The following is an 18,610-nucleotide window of genomic DNA, read 5'->3' as shown; positions in this document are numbered from 1 at the left end:
AGCTTACAGTGAGGAATTCGAGTCCTTGTGTAATCTGGTGGTAGGACACGTGATCACTATGAAACTTCGCACCAGTTGCCTTTTGCCATTGTAATGCAAATAGTACCAATTCTGATAGCTCTAAATTCAGTCCTGAGTGAATTTTATGATTTTTTTCCTAGCAATGATATCAAACGCCACGGTGTCAACGCTCATTCCAACTTTTTACTCTGATGAGTCTATCGAACCGCAGTGGTGCCAAATTAATAATTTAATAATTCGTAGCTCCTGGAAATTTCCTGTAATAGGCGTTGCTGTCTCTCTGGGATCCCCATGTGCGTGCATGATGGCAGGTTCATTCTAAAGGAAATTTTTCTTCCAAAGTTACGAAGGGGCAGACTTAGACATCAAATTCATATACCCCTCTTTCAATCACTACAGCAATAACGGAAAATTAATACTTACCTGTAGTGTCATTTTTTAACCCGTAAACTGTGATTTCAAGATCTGGTTCTGAAAATGTAGTTGATACATATATCAGTGGGAAAATTTAAGATGTACTTCACTACGTACAAAGACAATTTATTCGATATCATACCGAGGTATCTGTCATTTGAAAAAATGAAATTTTTACCTGTAATGGGGTCTGGGTCGTTGTAGTCAGTAGCTACGACAACTGCCGTATAAATGCACAGGAACCAAAAAATGCCTTTGTCGAACATAATGAGAGGCGAGAGATGTCAAGCCAGATGAAGAACTTATTCCTTAAAGATATCTTCTTAAAATTTGCAGACAGTTGAACACCTGTAATTTTATGAATAAATGTAGTTACAAATCTAACGTTCTTTCTACAAGCTATAAAGGAAAGTTACTGGAGTAAATTAATGTTTCAGTCTTTGGCGTTACTGCATTTCACAAGGCTAACCACTTCGTTCTGCCCAATATACGAGGAGTGTTTTTTAAGGAAGTACCGTCTTGAAATTTAAAAAAAAAAGACGAGCTAAGATATCTCAATTTTATTTCTACAAGAAAGCCTGTACCGTAATCTACTTTTCTACCTAATTTCCGTCACTATTGAAGCACTTCTCATAATGTTGTACCAGGTTTTGAAATCCCTCCTCATAGAAGTCTGTCGCCTTACTTGTTAACCATTTCATAACCACTGCTTTGACTTCGTCATCGTCTTGAAGATGCTGAACGCCCAGGTGTTTCTTCAAGTGCAGGAACAGCTGGTAGTCACTGGGCGCAAGATCGGGGCTGCACAGAGGATGATCTAGCGTTTCCCATCGAAAAGATGATGATCTTTGGTCTGATTCGCCACATGCGGACGGGAATTGTCTTGCAGCAAAACGATGCCCTTGCTCAACTTCCATGGACTGTTGTTTTGATTCTGGTGTGACATAGGCCACCCACGTATCATCGCCCGTAACAGCTTGGCTTAAGAAATCATTACCGTCGTTGTGGTACCGCCCAAGGAAAGTCAATGCACTGTCTAAACTTTTGGTTTTGTGCACATCCGTCAACATTCTCGGTACCCGACGTGAGCACAATTTTCGGTAATTCAAGTGCTCGGTCACAGTGTCGTACAAAACACTACGAGAAGCATTAGGAAAGTCACACCCGCAAGGAGGAAATCGTAAAGCCTCTGTTTTCTCTCACCCTATTGTCCAATTCCTGCACCAAGGTTTCATTCACGACTGAAAGACGCCAACTCCGTTGTTCATCATGCACATTTGTGCGGCCATTTTTAAGTGCTCTCACCCACTTCCTCACCATTCCATCACTCGTACTGTTTTCTCCTTAAACTGCACAGATCTGACGATGAATATCGGTCTTATAACAGCCCGTACTTCACTGTCAGCGGGACTCACGATTATCGGAGGCATCTTAAACACTCAGTATACAACGCAAACAAGGAAGAATCAGACTTTATGGCGTCAGTGCGTAGATTAAGGTACAGGCTTTCCTGTAAAAATAAAATTATTGGTATATCTTAGCAAGTCTTTTTTTTAATTTCAAAACAGTACTTACTTTTAAAAAAAACACGCCTAGTACAATGGCTCATTCAGCTAACTTATTCCCGAAAACAGTTTAGATACCACAGTTCTGTTTACTTCTCATCATGTGTGATCAAGCGCTCTCTAAAGAACACACTACCCTCTGTCACTCCCTTATTAACTTAAAGGGTATCACTATCAACTTCGCTTCCTCCAGTGAGACTTTAATGAGACACATTATGGGATGACGTTTCGCGCAGAGGGCGACGTGGGAAGGGGCTGCGTCTCGCCTACGTCAGCGGGATTAGCCGCCTAAACGAGCCGTATTACAGGCAGGCGTGGGTACTTCCCAGCGTGGAGGTGGCCTAAACCTCGGTCTTAGGAATAGGTTCTCATTTTGAGACACTAGATAGACGTCATCTGTTTGCGTCATTTGAAAGTTTGTGCTGGACGAGACATGAAACCGGATTTCCAGCTAATCGCAAGCGGTCCGCCTTCATCACTTCGGCTATCCGTGGGCCGTAGCACGGATACATCAGTGAATGGTACAGTGTCTGTCTGAAGGATACTGTACCATGAGGATGCAGACACTGTGCAGAGATATACAATGTATCAGCCACAAATAGCGGCTTCTGAGCGCTGACTCCAATATGACTGACAATGCCCTAAAAACGCTATAATGAAACCAAAGATATTACGGAGACTGTGGGAATGAAATGAGCTCGTTATAACATAATTTTACGATAATCATTGCAACAGTTAGGACTTTTTTAAATCTAGAGTATTATGATAGGCAATAGAATATTAGTAACTAACTATCATTTTCAGTTACCGTAGAATGTAAGATAACAGACAGCTAACCATGATAGTAAACTGTAAAGAAGATACATTTCTTTTATTTCACTTGTTCGAAAAGTTACAGCCGATTTTACAGCAGTATGATTACGTTATTATGCCACTACTTTTGATTTTTCCACAGCTACAAATAACAGAAAGACTGCGTGCATTAATTCCTTTCCTGGTCACCCCAGATGACGAGTTTCACATTGCTCAGTAATTATTTTGTTGATTATTGATATGGAAATTCCAAAACAATGCTAAATAAAAAATGTTCGTGGAAAGTAAACCGCAAACATCTATTGTATGATCCTTTATTACTTGTAGTACAGCCGGTTTCACGATGTTAGAGCAGCATCTTCTTCCTAAGGATAGGATCGTACAACAGGTGTTTGCGATTTATTTTTCAGGAACGCATACCTTCAGCTGCCATATTATAATGCTTGCGGAAAAAAAAAAATGTTGTATGCTACGGAACATCTGAAAGCAGAAACGGAAAAAAACGGGATTCACGTTTTTATTAATATCTTACCTAAAACTGTATAGCTTATGGCTTGGGAGGTGACATAATGAACGTGATAAATGTAAGGTTATTTTAATATTTGTGTGAGATAGCCTTAATTTTGAATGTTGGCCAGAATTAATGTGTAATTCAATAGTATAGAGAGTGACAGAGAAAGTTCCGGGCACAAACCGGCACGCGTTGTCTTTGTGCTTTTGGGTCTCTTTCGGCTTTAGGAGTTTTGTCGTTCAGGCTCCTGCCGGAGCCATTTTTGGTAATTCTTTCCGGTGACATGGAGAGGTAGTTCTGAAGGCAGAATCCGAGGTGTGAGGCAGACGCGCGGGCTGCGGATAACTTTTTCTGGGTGCAGAACGTCGGACGTGGCGTAACTTAACTGACCTCCACGCCACGCTGTAACTGCCTGAAGACCTGGAATACTCACTGATTCTGGAACACATGTTCGAACTTTCAAACAGAGCCTGTGAAAATCCTGTTATCATTTAACTTACATAGTTTTACGAACATTTGTTAACAACTTTCATTTGAATCCCCTCTGATGTGACGCCACAATTCAGTGGTGTGTGAGAAATATCAATAAACTCTTATGAGACTTGATTTATAATTCTATTGTGTTAACATCATTAGGCCGACAGGGTTTCCGAGGGTTGAGTGAAAAGTAATGCCTCCACCTTCGTTACTTGGGTTTGGATGGGAACATTTTAATAAACCAAACGCACAAATAATCCTTAGAGGGTGATATTTAATTACCAATATTCACTTTTCCACTTAATCGCCAGGCAGTTGGATACATTCCTGCCAATGATGAAAAAGTTTTCTGAAGCCGTCATGGAAGAAGTTGACAGTGTGTTTCCGCAACCACAGTCTCTCAACGTCTTCATCAGAAGCATAATGATGACCTCTCACTATCGAGAGGAGATGGAAGTCAGACGGTGCTAAATTTGGACCGAATGGAGGATGCCACACGATGGTGAGATCCAGTCTCTGAAGTTCTGCTGTGGTGGTAAGTGAAGTGTGGGGTTTGGCATTGTCATGCTGCAGGAAAACACTTCCCTTTTCCTTTAGGACACTTTTTTGCCGTCGTTTCAGAGTTCGCAGCGTTGTGACGTAATGCTCTGAATTTATTGTTGTTCCACGATCAAGGAAATCAACATGGATAACGCCATCTGGGTCCCAGAACACTGTGGCCATGATTTTTCCAGCTTAGGGATTCGTCTTGTATTTCCTTTTCAGGGGCGAGTCTTTGTGTCTATATTCCATAGACTGACGTTTCGTTTCCGGATCGTAATGGCCTACCTACGTTTCGTCTCCTCTCACAACTGAATGGATAAAGGCATCACCTTCATTCTCGTAACGCGAGAGGAGTTCCTGACAAATTTCACGTCTGAGCGCTAACATTTCAGGAGTCAGCATCCGGGGTTCTCATCGTGTACGGATCTGTCGATAGCCAAGCAAAGTAGTAATATGACCCACACGATCTTGTGAAATGCCGGTTGTGCTTGCAATTTCCCTGTGAGTGATACAATATCGTTCTGAATCAATCTGTCAACGTTTTGCTTGTGAAACTCGGTGGTTGCTGTCAGAGAACGTCCAACTCTTTGTTTGTCACGCAGGTAAGGTGTTCCCACCTCAACATCTTTAAACATACTCGCCCAATGACACACATTACTCACATCAACACAATCACCACAAACTGTTTTCATTCTCTGATGAATCTCCTTTGGGGTGACACCTTCTGCCGTCAGGAATTCAATGACTGCACGTTGCCTAAATCGCATTGACCGTCTGCGCAGGGTTCCATACTTTACACTGTAACAACCCAACCGTTCAATGTGAAGGCTTCCCGCCATCTGGAGCTGTAGAGAAGAGGCTACAGAACAAGTCTACCTGACGCATACCAATGCTGCCAACTGTTGAAGAGTTGCAAAGGTTAACCCTCGTATTTGTTTCAATCCATTTTTAGGCTTCGCAAACCTGCCGATAAACTGTTAGACTGATGCATCATTTGGTGTTTTTAGACCAGGGCGTTCAAGCACAGGTGTTGGACCAACCTGTGTGGTACACAAAGTGGAACAGTAAGTAGCGAGGTGCGTGCCCACCCCATCCCTGATACTCAGGTCATGCTACGTCCAGACACTGCTTCCACCGGAAAGGGTGGCGATTCGGTTGCAGATTATATTCCGAAGCTCAGGATTTATATGTTTCAAACATCACACCGATTGCTTTCTTATTCGTCAATTCGTGATTTCATTCGAAAGCAAGGAAATACAAAGTTTTGTATTCTGTCGATATAGTGTCAAATAAACCGAAAAAAAATTCTCCACGAAGCAGGAGACAATAAATATTCTACTTCCTTAACAGACCTACAAATAAAATAGAAAAAGGTGTACGACTCAATGAATTGGAAAGTCACATCTGCTAACTTCACAGGAACTCCTAAGATGATTTGGTCTTTCGTTAAATCAGCAAACTAGTCGAACACTTCTATGCAGACACTCAGTTCATAATGCCATCAAGATGGAGGATAAAGGAGAGAAGCCCGAAACACTAAACTTTTCTTTCCAAAACAGTTTCACTACGGGGTGGCAGGGAGGGTGGGGGAGACATAACGTGAGGTCTCTCAAACAATGGTACTAGACACTCCCCTGTTTTAACCTATATAAAAGATCTTCGAATGACTTTAAAGTGCGCTGCTAAATCTATAAAGTTTATTCACTGCACAAGTGCTTTAACCATGAACCGAAAATATGCGTTGCAAGAACAGGGCTACAAGTGGTTCACAGAGGACTTTTAAAATCCTGATATCACAATGATTCATATTATATGATTTTAGACAAGCAATAAGGACCTGCTTTCAGTGAAAGTGGGCATTAATGGTCACAAACTAAATGAAACCCAATGTGTAAAATTTTTTGAGGCATAGATAGATGACAAGATAAAACGCCGTCAACACACACAGATAAACAACCAAGATCTTTTAGGAAAACTATTCCACCGTCCTGCTCAAAAAGGCAGGAAAAGGCTACATCGGATCTGGTGGGTAATCAACTAGAAGACAGCAACGAATCGGAGCGTTTGCAACCATCAAAATGCACACTAAAACACAAAAAGAAGACTAAACACAAGCAAATAAATTATATTGCAACACACAACATAAACTCACTACTTCAGACCGGAAAACTTAAGGAGCTCGCAGATGAAGTAAATAAACAAAAAAATGTAGTAACAGGGATCCAAGAAATGAGAAACACCGCAGAGGATACTTTCGAATAGTAAGGATACAGAATTTATGATGGAAAATCAGGACCGATGGGAATGAAATAATGTCCTCAGTTTGGAACACGGTTTTTAGTAAACATAAAAATAATAGATTCAGTAACGGATTTCCATGCAGTATCACCAAGAATTGCGACTCTAAGCTATAAAACAATGAATAAAACCTATACAGTAATAAATGCTCATGCACCAACAAAAGAAAAAAAAAACCGTGTAACAAAAACAAAGGAAGAGGTAGATAAATTTCGGGACCTTTTAGAACAAACTGTGAACAGAGTAAATAAAGAGAATGTAAAAAAACTTATTGGTAGATTTCAATGCTCAGCTGGGAAAGGAAGGAAATATAAAGATATAATTGGAAAATGGAGTCCACATAAATTTACGAACAAAAACGGTCAGGCACTTGTAGAACTCTGCTGGGAACACAACTTTATATCTAAATCAACATACTTTAAGAGGAAGCCAAGTAAACTTAAAACATAGAAACATCCAGACTGGAGGAAGGGCGAGTGGCAGCTAGACCATGTCTCTATGGACAAAAATTTTCATAAGGAGATCCACAATGTTAAAGTACTGAGAGGAGTAGACACAGCCTCAGACCATTATATAGCTAAAATTAAAACCAAATTCACTCCGTTAAAGAAGAGGACCGGAAAAACTAATAAAATAAAAAGGTTTGACCCAAATAATCTAATTAATAATAATAAATACCAACAAATAACACAAACCATCAAATTAACAGATGATCTAGAACAACTTGTACCTAATCTTAAAAAAGAAGCAGAGAATCTAGCTCCCTTGAACCCACGAAGGAAACGTACATGATGGACATCAGAATGTGACAAATTCCATGAAGATAGACACCAAGAATGGTTAAAGTTTCAAACACATAAAACTGAAGAAAATGCCACCAAGCTAAAAAATGAAACAAAACAATTCACACAAAATATTAGAAGAATCAAGAGATTCCATAAAGATATTATAAACACTATAGAAGGTAATTATCTAAAAACCAACTCCAGGAACTACTATAAAATATTTGGGAAACAACTACAGCAATAAGAGGTCTCTACACTAATACTGAAAGATGAAGATGGAAGAATAACACACAGTAACAAGAAGATGCAGAAATCATGGCAAAAGCATTTAACAAACTTCTGAATTGCGTGGAACCCAACGAACCCTTACAAACCAACATAAATACCCCAATAAAAACCAAGCCTAACAAACTAGAGCCCCCAACTTTCCAAGAAGTAGAAAAAATTCTTAAAGAACAAATAAATTATAAGACATGTGGAGAAGATCAGGTTTTTATTGAAATGTGGGTATATGCAAGTGACACAGTCAGGACCACCTTACACATGGCTCTAACAAGAATCTGGGTAACAGAACGACTCCCTGAACATTGGACCACAGCTATCATCCACCCACTACACAAAAAGGGAGAAGAGCAACTGAGACAACTACAGAAAAATCTCTCTCCTAGACTGCAGATACAAAACTCTATCCAAGATCCTATATGGAAGGATCAAGGAACAATTAGAACAGGGGAATATCAGGGAGGTTTCAGACCATGCAGAAGCTGTGCAGAGCAGATAAATAGTTTAAAATTGAGTATGGGATACTACAAGAAATGGAACAAACCTCTAGTAATAACATTTGTAGATTTTAAGAAGGCATATGACTGTTTCCACAGGCCATCAGTATGAAAAATTTTAAGAAATCTAGGACTCCATCCAAAACTAATTAAAATAATACAACCCACTCTAACCAACACCAAATCAAAAGTGAAGTTTATGGAGAAATTTCGGAACCATTCCTCATAAAAACAGGCTTAAGGCAAGGTGACTGCCTATCACCATTACTGTTCAACTGTGCACTGGAATACATAATGAGAGAATGGTACTAAGACAATCCAAAGATGATAAGAATTGGAAGTGCAAAAGATGATATTAGCTTAAACTGCTTGGGATTCGCTAATGATCTTGCTCTCCTAGCCAATACCGTTCAAGAAGCCAGGCAACAACTGAAATCACTACAAGAAATAGCAGAGAAAGTAGGCCTTAGAATATCATTTGAATAAATGGAGAAAATGCTAACTGATTCACCACTTGCAAACAAAATAACCATAGGAGAACAGGAAATCAAAATTGTTGATAAATTTAAGTATTTAGGCGAAATAATAACATACAATCTAAATGAGAAGCCATCATGGCAGAATAGAATAAAAAAACTGAACTACGCAAATTCAATTACCGAAACTACATACAAGAAAAAAAGCCTATCCATAGATGCAAAATAAAAACACTATAAAACAGTTACACAACCAAAAATAACGTATGCAGCTGAAACTATCTTTAAAACAACTAATACAGCAGAAATTGACAATACTAAAAATAGAAAGAATAATAATTATGACATGTATAACAAAACAGTGTAAGATAAATGGACATGTGAGAATAGCATCAAATGAAACAGTATATAAGAAAATAGAACCAGTCATGAGCTCGATCAGGAAGAAACGCATCTCATTCTTTGGATATCCGATGAGAAGTCCAGGAAAGAGAATTATTAAAAAATAATACAAAAATTGTGGAATAGAAAGAGCGACAATAAATGGATCACACAAATTAAGGAAGATATAAAAGAATTCCAAATTACAGTAGTGATCTAAAAAACAAGACAGAGAAAACAAGAATACTGCAAGACCCGCAAACCAGACTGCAAATGAAAATCAATAAAAGGATTACAGGAAGAGTGCTCTCAGATGAAGAAAGAAAGAAAATATCTGAAAGAATGAAGAAATATCGGGCAGACAGAACAGCAAAACACCTTTCATATAAGAATAGACTCTAATAATTACCTTACCTAAATATCATATTAAGTTATTGTTGAGCCAAATTGTAGCCCTCTGTAACAACTTGTTTATAACTTTTATTTTTGACTAGAGTGGTCCAATGAAGGCCATAAAATAAATAATAAAACAATGAAAATAACAATTGTTTATTCAGCAGAAGCGAACCGCTGTAAACCTACGGTCTTGCAGGACTGATTTCCAGGACATTGCAATTGTTACATACATTTACTTTTTAATGATTTTTTTGCCGCTGACAAGAAACAAACTGGTTTCAGTTGATCTGTGATTTAGACAGTCACAGTATAAGACACAGTAATGTCTTCATGTGGAATTTTGCATCCTTGTCCAAGACTAAGAACTGAGTTTTGTATTCTGGTGAGAAGATACTGCGCAAGCATCCATCAAAACATTGAGAATCCCTACCACAAATCCAAAACAAAAAAATGACTCTGAGCACTATGAGACTTAACGTCTGAGGTCATCAGTCCCCTAGAACTTAGAACTAGTAAACCTAAGTAACCTAAGGACATCACACACATCTATGCCCGAGGCAGGATTCGAACCTGCAACCGTAGCGGTCACTCGGTTCCAGACTGAAGCGCCTAGAACCGCACGGCCACACCGGCCGGCAAATTCAAAACAACTTTCGTTATCCACATCTTAGGAATTTAAAAGCAATAACTTTTCCTATATAGCTGTGTAAGAGGTAGTAACGTGCTGCACATAGCATTCAAGTATTTACAAATGTCAGTACATATTTTCGTTGAAAAAAAAGTTGAAGTGAAGTAATTATTTAGGAGCCAATAGCAGATGAACAGAAGTGCCCGATGTAACAGAACAGGATGTAACTCTCTTTTAATGTGTTAGCCTTTATCCTGTTTGACTCGATTTATCCTGTTTGGCTCGATTAAATTTAGATGGCACAACGGCGAAATCATTAAGCAGTGCGGTAATAGCCTGTTTTTAGTACGGTGGACAGATCAAGTCCCTACAATTAGCCTGTGTTTTGGTAATGTATGTCTTGATGTCCCACACCTGTAAAGGTTCTTCTTCTTCTTGACGGAATCTACGGAACACGACGGATGAGCAAATGCGTAGAAAAGGTCTGAAAGTAGCTAGACGAGGGTGTAAAGGTGCAAGAGGTCTGAAAGTGCTGGAAGGCGGACAAATTCCTGCTGCCTGGAATTTTCTTCATTGAAAGAGACACTCATCGGCCAGAACATTACGACCTCCTACCTAATTTCACAAATAACAGCGGCGACGTGGTAACAATGAAGCCTCGGTAGGTCGCTGTAGGGAGTTGGTATCGTATCTGCACACACACAAGTCACCCAATTTCCGTAAATTTCGGGGAGGGCGGCGATGAGTTCTGACGCCACGTTCAATCACAACCCAGATGTGTTCGATCCGTTCAGATCTGGCGAGATTGGAGGACAGCAAATCATTTGGAACTCGCCACTGTGTTCCTCGAACCACTCCATCACACTCCTGGCTTTGTGACATGGCGAATTATCTTGTTGAAAAATGCCACTGCTGTCAGGAAACAATATCGTCATGATGGAGTGTACGTGGTCTGCAGCCAGTGTACGAGACTCCTCCTTGGCTGTCACGGTGCTTTACACGGGCTCCACTGGACCCATTGAAGTCCACATGGCTGTCCCCCATGGCACAATGGAGCTATCACTATCTTGTCTCCGCCCCTCAGTACAGGTATCAAGGAGCTCTTCCACTGGAAGACAACGGACGCCCTCCTATTGGCATGGTGAAGAAGGTATCGGGATTCCTGAGACCATTCAACGCTCTGCCACGGCGCCAACGTCCCGAGCTGATATGATCACGTGCCCATTGCAGTCATAGTTGCGGATGTCATGATTTTCACATTGGCACATATGTGTGTCGTCCGTTGCGGAGGCCCATCGTTAGCAGTGTTCCCTGCACTGGGTATTCAGACACACTTGTACTCTGCCCAGCATTAAAGTCTGATGTTTGTCCCGCCACAGTTCGTCTCCTGTCCTGTTTAGCCAATCCTGCGACATCAAACATGAGGGGTGGCTAGCCAGCACCAGTACATCTAGATGTGGTTTCACCTTGGTTTCACCACGCATTGAAGTAACGCTCACCACAGCACACCCCTATCACCCAACAAGTCGTGCGCTTTGTGAAATGTTCGCCGGGCGGAGTGGCCACGCGGTTCGAGGCGCCATGTCACTAACCGTGTGGCCCCTGCCACCGGAGGTTCGAGTCCTCCCTCAGGCATGGGTGTGAGTGTTGTCCTTAGCGTTAAGTTAGTTAAAGTAGTGTGCAAGTCTAGGGACGGATGACCTCTACAGTTTGGTCCCTTAGGATGTCTATTACACACACCAAAATGCTCCCTCCAACTCAGGTAGATCGTGCGCCTTTCCCATTCTACACACGGACATCACGTTCACTGACACTATGTGCGTCTGGCCAGGAGTCATTCGTCCCCACGTGACACTGCTATCGCCTGGATGAGTTTATTGTGATAGTAGGTCGATGGTCAAAATGTTCTGGTTGATCAATGTATAATATATTTCGGTGGGGCGTGTAATATTCTTTTATAGCCAAATATTCTCCCATTCGGATCTCCAGGCGGGGACTACTCAAGAGGATGTCGTTATGAGGAGAAAGAAAACTGGCGTTCTACGGATCGGAGCGTGGAATATCAAATCACTTAATCGGGCAGGTAGGTTAGAAAATTTAAAAAGGGAAATGGATAGGTTAAAGGTAGATATAGTGGGAATTAGTGAAGTTCGGTGGCAGGAGGAACAAGACTTATTGTCAGGTGACTACAGGGTTATAAACACAAAATCAAATAGGGGTAAGGCAGGAGTAGGTTTAATAATGAATAGGAAAATAGGAATGCGGGTAAGCTACTACAAACAGCGCAGTGAACGCATTACTGTGGCCAATATAGATACGAAGACCACACCTACTACAGTAGTACAAGTTTATATGCCAACTAGCTCTGCAGAGGACGAAGAAATTGAAGAAATGTATGATGAAATAAAAGAAATTATTCAGATAGTGAAGGGTGCCGAAACTTTAGTAGTCATGGGTGACTGGAATTCGGTAGTAGGAAAAGGGAGAGAAGGAAACGTAGTAGGTGAATATGGATTGGGGCTAAGAAATGAAAGAGGAAGCGGCCTGGTAAAATTTTGCACAGACACAACTTAATCATAGCTAACACTCGGTTTAAGAATCATGAAAGAAGGTTGCATACATGGAAGAACCCTGGAGATACTAAAAGGTATCAGATAGATTATATAATGGTAAAACAGAGATTTAGGAACCAGGTTTTAAAATGTAAGACATTTCCAGGGGCAGATGTGGACTCTGACCACAATCTATTGGTTATGACCTGTAGATTAAAACTGAAGAAACTGCAAAAAGGTGGGAACGTAAGGAGAGGGGACCTGCATAATCTGACTAAACCAGGGTTGTACAGAGTTTCAGAGAGAGCATAAGGGGAACAATTGACAGGAATGGAGGAAAGAAATACAGTAGAAGAAGAATGGGTAACTTTGAGGAATGAAGTAGTTTAGGCAGCAGAGGACCAAGTAGGTAAAAAGACGAGGGGTAGTAGAAATCCTTGGGTAACAGATGAAATATTGAATTTAATTGATGAAAGGAGAAATTTTAAATTGCAGTAAATGGAGCAGCCACAAATAAATACAAACGTCTCAAAAATGAGATCGACAGTAAGTGCAAAATGGCTAAGCAGGGATGGCTAGAGGACAAATGCAAGGATGTAGAGGCTTATGTCACTAGGGGTAAGATAGATATTGCCTACAGGAAAATTAAAGAGACCTTTGGAGATAGGAGAACCACTTGTATGAACATCAAGCGCTCAGATGGAAACCCAGTTCTAAGCAAGGGAAAGCAGAAAGGCGGAAGGAGTATGTAGAGAGTCTATACTGGGGCGATGTACTTTAGGACAATATTATGGAAATGAAACAGGATGTAGATGAAGATGAAATGGGAGATACGATAATGCGTGAGGAGTTTGACAGAGCACTGAAAGACCTGAGTCAAAACAAGGCCTCTGGAGTAGACAACATTCCATTGGAACTACTGACGGCCTTGGGAGAGACAGTCCTCACAAAACTCTACCATCTGGCGAGCAAGATGTATGAAACTGGCGAAATACCCTCAGACATCAAGAAGAATATAATAATTCCAATCCCAAAGAAAGCAGGTATTGACAGATGTGAAAATTACCGAACAATCAGCTTAATAAGTCACAGCTGCAAAATACTAACACGAATTCTTTACAGACGAATGGAAAAACTAGTAGAAGCCGACCTCGGGGAAGATCAGTTTGGATTCCGTAGAAATACTGCAGAACGTGAGGCAATACTGACCTTACGACTTATCTTACAAGAAAGATTCAGGAAATGCAAACCTACGTTTCTAGCATTTGTAGACTTAGAGAAAGCTTTTGACAATGTTGAGGGGAATTCTCTCTTTCTAATTCTAAAGGTGGCAGGGGTAAAATACTGGGAGCGAAAGGCTATTCACAATATCTACAGAAACCAGATGGCAGTTATAAGAGTCGAGGGACATGAAAGGGAAGCAGTTATTGGGAAGAGAGTAAGACAGTGTTGTAGCCTCTCCCCGACGTTATTCAATCTGTATATTGAGCAAGCAGTAAAGGAAACAAAAGAAAAATTCGGAGTAGGTATTAAAATCCATGGAGAAGAAATCAAAACTTTGAGGTTCGCCGATGACCTTGTAATTCTGTCAGAGACTACAAAGGACCTGGAAGAGCAGTTGAATGGAATGGATAGCGACTTGAAAGGAGTGTATATGATGAACATCAACAAAAGCAAAACGAGGATAGTGGAATGTAGTCGAATTAAGTCGGGTGATGCTGAGGGAATTAGATTAGGAAATGAGACACTTAAAGTAGTAAAGGAGTTTTGCTATTTGGGTACAAAATAACTGATGATGGTCGAAGTAGAGAGGATATACAATGTAGACTGGCAATGGCAAGAAAGCGTTTCTGAAGAAGAGAAATTTGTTAACATCGAGTATAGATTTGAGTGTCAGGAAGTCGTTTCTGAAAGTATTTGTATGGAGTGTAGCTATGTATGGAAGTGAAACATGGACGATAAATAGTTTGGACTAGAACAGAATAGAAGCTTTTGAAATGTGGTGCTACAGAAGAATGCTGAAGATTAGATGGGTAGGTCACATAACTAATGAGGAAGTATTGAATAGGATTAGGGAGAAGAGAAGTTTGTGGCACAACTTGACCAGAAGAGGGGATCCGTTGGTAGGACATGTTCTGAGGCATCCAGTATTACAAATTTCGTTTTTCTGACGGACACAAGTCCAGATCGTCCGCTCTCAAAATTCTGCCGTCTCTCTCCTACATCCACCACTGCTGACGGCTCACCTCCAACTGCCCAACGCTACGCGCTGTTCACATCCAACTGCCCAACACTACAACAGCGAATATTACAAAAATGCCAACCAGCCACAGACTGTACACAGCACAGCCAGTGATTTTCATACAGAGCGCTACGTGGCGTTACCAACATAAAAACCTAAATAGCCTACTTACACGTGATACAGGGCAATTCAAGAACATGAGGAGAAACTGAAAGAACCTTGGCCTCGGAAGTAATACTGAGCCAGTAAAACCTTTCGAATGTGAGAAACAACAAACAGTCCAAACGATGATGAGCAAAGATAATGCAGTTTTTACATTGTAGGTGTTCAAAACAATCAGCGCGATATTTAAAATACAGGTAAAATAGCTTCGTAAAAATTTCTAGTGAAATACACCAGGCATCGCACCAATTTTGTTAGAGGCTGCGACTCTCCTGGCATTAAGTGTCTCCTCATCCGGAACGGCGTCACGTCCAAAAGTATTCTGATACGGCCGCCATCCGAAGAAAAGTGAAGAGGCGTGAGATGAGGGGAGCGAGGTGACCGTGAAGTCCGACCTCCCCCTCCAGATGTTCGCACGGGATGTGCAGCACTGAGCGTGCAACGTAGAAGACTGCGCCTGTACTCCACCTGACCACCGTTTTCGATCGAAAATGTCCTGTAATCTACAATGTCGCTCAGTAAACGATAAAAGGTCGTCGCTGAATTTAAGGCACATGTACACTGACTACTGACTGTTCATGTTGTTCCTGACGTTCTAAAGCTTTCGCTCGTTTTGCTTTAATTCCAAGATAATGAATCCCTATTCCAAAGTACATTAACTGAATTCCCATTAAAAGAATTCCCAACCGCTACCAGCTGCAGAATGGAATGAGGACAAAAAAAATTTGTGGCGTACCGGGACTCGAACCCGTAATTCCCGATTATGGCGAGCGGTCGCCTTGCCATTTCCGTATCCGTGAACGGCTCACTCCACACGAAAACTTCCATATGTCGCTAGCCATGCGTTATTTCATTACGGCTGTATTCGCCGCAGTGCATTGTAATCGGAATAACACAGGCACTACAATTCCTATTCTAAAGTTCTTACACTTTCTGGCCAACTTTTGAATCAACCTGTATACTGTAACGAATTCAGTTTCCATCTCTCCTCCAAATTCTTACGGGATTTACCAGAAGCATTGGTGAACCTTGGATGAAGTTTTGCCAACAGGCCATTTTACAAGCGGCTCACTAAAAATCTCTGCTGTTGTCTTTCAGATCAGACAAACTTACAGCAAAAGTAACATTCGTTCTGGTATCTACATCTACATGATTACTCTGCAATTCACATTTAAGTGCTTGGCAGAGGGTTCATCGAAACAAAATCATACTATCTCTCTACCCTTCCATTCCTGAACCTTTCCGTTCGACCTCTGATTTTTCTTATTTTATTATATGTAGTTTGCACTCAACAAAATATTTTCGCATTCGGAAGAGAAAGTTGGTGACTGAAATTTCGTAAATAGATGTCGCCGCGACGGAAAACGTCTTTGCCTCAATGACTTCCATCCCAACTCGCGTATCATATCTGCCACACTTTCTCCCCTATTACGTGATAATACAAAACGAGCTGCCCTTCTTTGCACCCTCTCGATGTCCTCCGTCAATCCCACCTGGTAAGGATCCCACACCGCGCAGCAATATTCTAACAGAGGACGAACGAGTGTAGTGTAAGCTGTCTCTTTAGTGGACTTGTTGCATCTTCTAAGTGTCCTGCCAATGAAACGCAACCTTTGGCTCGCCTTTCCCACAATATTATCTATGTGGTGTTTCCAACTGAAGTTGTTCGTAATTTTAACGCCCATGTACTTAGTTGAATTGACAGCCTTGAGAATTGTACTATTTATAGAGTAATCGAATTCTAGCGGATTTCTTTTGGAACTCTTGTGGATCACCTCACACTTTTCGTTATTTAGCGTCAACTGCCACCTGTCACACCATACAGCAATCTTTTCTAAATCGCTTTGCAACTGATACTGCACTTCGGGTGACCTTACTAGACGGTAAATTACAGCATCATCTGCGAACAACCTAAGACAACTGCTCAGATTGTCACCCAGGTCATTTATATAGATCAGGAACAGCAGAGGTCCCAGGACGCTTCCCTGGGGAACACCTGATATCATTTCAATTTTACTCGGTGATTTGCCGTCTATTACTACGAACTGCGACCTTCCTGACAGGAAATCATGAATCCAGTCTCACAACTGAGACGATACCCCATAGGCCCGCAGCATGATTCGTCGGTTGTGAGGAACGGTGTCAAAAACTTTCCGGAAATCTATAAATACGGAATCAACTTGAGATCCCCTGTCGATAGCGGCCATTACTTCGTGCGAATGAGGAGCTAGCTGCGTTGCACAAGAATGATGTTTTCTGAAACCATGCTGATTACGTATCAATAGATCGTTCCCTTCGAGGTGATTCATAATGCTTGAATACAATATATGCTCCAAAACCCTACTGCAAACCGACGTCAATGACATAGGTCTGTAGTTCGATGGATTACTCCTACTACCATTCTTAAACACTGGTGCGATCTGTGCAATTTTCCAATCTGTAGGCACAGATCTATCGGTGAGCGAGCGGTTGCATATGACTGCTAAGTAGGGAGCTATTGTATCAGCGTAATCTGAAAGGAACCTAATCGGTATACAATCTGGACCTGAAGACTTGCCCGTATCAAGCGATTTAGTTGCTTTGCAACCCCTGTATCAAGAAAACATAACACGTAAAAAATACAAGTACTGTTAGTAACGCTAATACTTAAATTATGCTATGAGAAGCAGTGGTGTGCTAAAGTGCGTAGCTGACGGTTGCCGATACAGGATTGCATGGTCCGCCCCCGGTAGCTGAGTGGTCAGCACGACAGAATGTCAATCCTAATGACCCAGGTTCTTTTCCCGGCTGTGTCGGAGATTTTCTCCCCTCAGGGAATGGGTGTTGTGTTGCCCTAATCATCGTCATTTCATCCTCATCGACGCGCAAGTCGCCGAAGTGGCGTCAAATCGAAAGACTTGCACCAGGCGAACGGTCTAGCCGACGGGAGGCCCTAGTCACACGACAGTTACTTACTTACAGGATTGCATGGGAAGAGCTGTTGCGCCATAGATGGTGGAAAAGAGAGGAAACTCAGTTCTTTCCTTTAGTGATCCTGACCAGTTTTAAGAGCGGCGTAGCACCGAGTACAGGAGATTGTTAAATTGAGGTAAGTGATAGACATAGCACAGCGTACGGTGATGGAAGAAATACGTAGAGACTTACGGAACGCGGTCTGCTCTGCCCCGCGCCTCAGCAACCTGTGCGTCGGATCGCCACCCGTTCTGTCAGCAGTCTCCTCTCCCCTCTGCCCTCCCTACCCCTCTCCCTCCCTCCCTCCCCCCCCCCCCCCACCACCACCACGGGCACATTGATAATAGGGCCAATCACGCTGGCCCCCTTCTCATCTCGTGGCCTCTGGCGACTCGTCTGCACGGTGCCCGCCGCGGGTTGTCCACTCCGGCGCCTTCCTCCCGTCTCCTCTTGAGATATGCTGCCCACGAAAAGTTAGTAGCCTCAGGAGACGCCACGCACTCACCGTCAACACCGACGAGCTACTGAATAGAGAATATCGTGATTGCTAGTTTTCACACGCTGTTCCAAATGGCTTCAGAAAGCTCTTATGGCACTTAGGCGGATCGATTTAGC

General features: G+C 41.7%; 1 protein-coding gene across 4 annotated transcripts in view; it reads right to left on the bottom strand.

The window, feature by feature from the left end:
- LOC126284587 (putative ankyrin repeat protein RF_0381) overlaps positions 1 to 18,249 on the bottom strand; it is a 66,005-nt gene extending 47,756 nt beyond the window's left edge. For 2 of the 4 annotated variants that reach the window (XM_049983613.1, XM_049983616.1), the window contains exons 1-3: positions 18,188 to 18,249; positions 614 to 783; positions 445 to 492 (exon numbers count right to left, since the gene is read on the bottom strand). In XM_049983613.1, coding sequence (XP_049839570.1) covers positions 445 to 492; positions 614 to 701 — 136 coding nt within the window. In that variant the 5' untranslated portion in view covers positions 702 to 783; positions 18,188 to 18,249. Of the gene's footprint in view, positions 1 to 444; positions 493 to 613; positions 784 to 18,187 lie in introns of those variants that run through there. The other 2 variants (XM_049983614.1, XM_049983615.1) reach the window with 1 other exon arrangement.
- Positions 18,250 to 18,610: the final 361 nt, after the last annotated feature.

This window comes from Schistocerca gregaria, chromosome 8 (assembly GCF_023897955.1).
Source record: "Schistocerca gregaria isolate iqSchGreg1 chromosome 8, iqSchGreg1.2, whole genome shotgun sequence".
NCBI classification, from domain to species: domain Eukaryota; kingdom Metazoa; phylum Arthropoda; class Insecta; order Orthoptera; family Acrididae; genus Schistocerca; species Schistocerca gregaria.
Note: the sequence above shows the minus strand (reverse complement) of the source record. Positions and strands in the feature narration are given on the sequence as shown.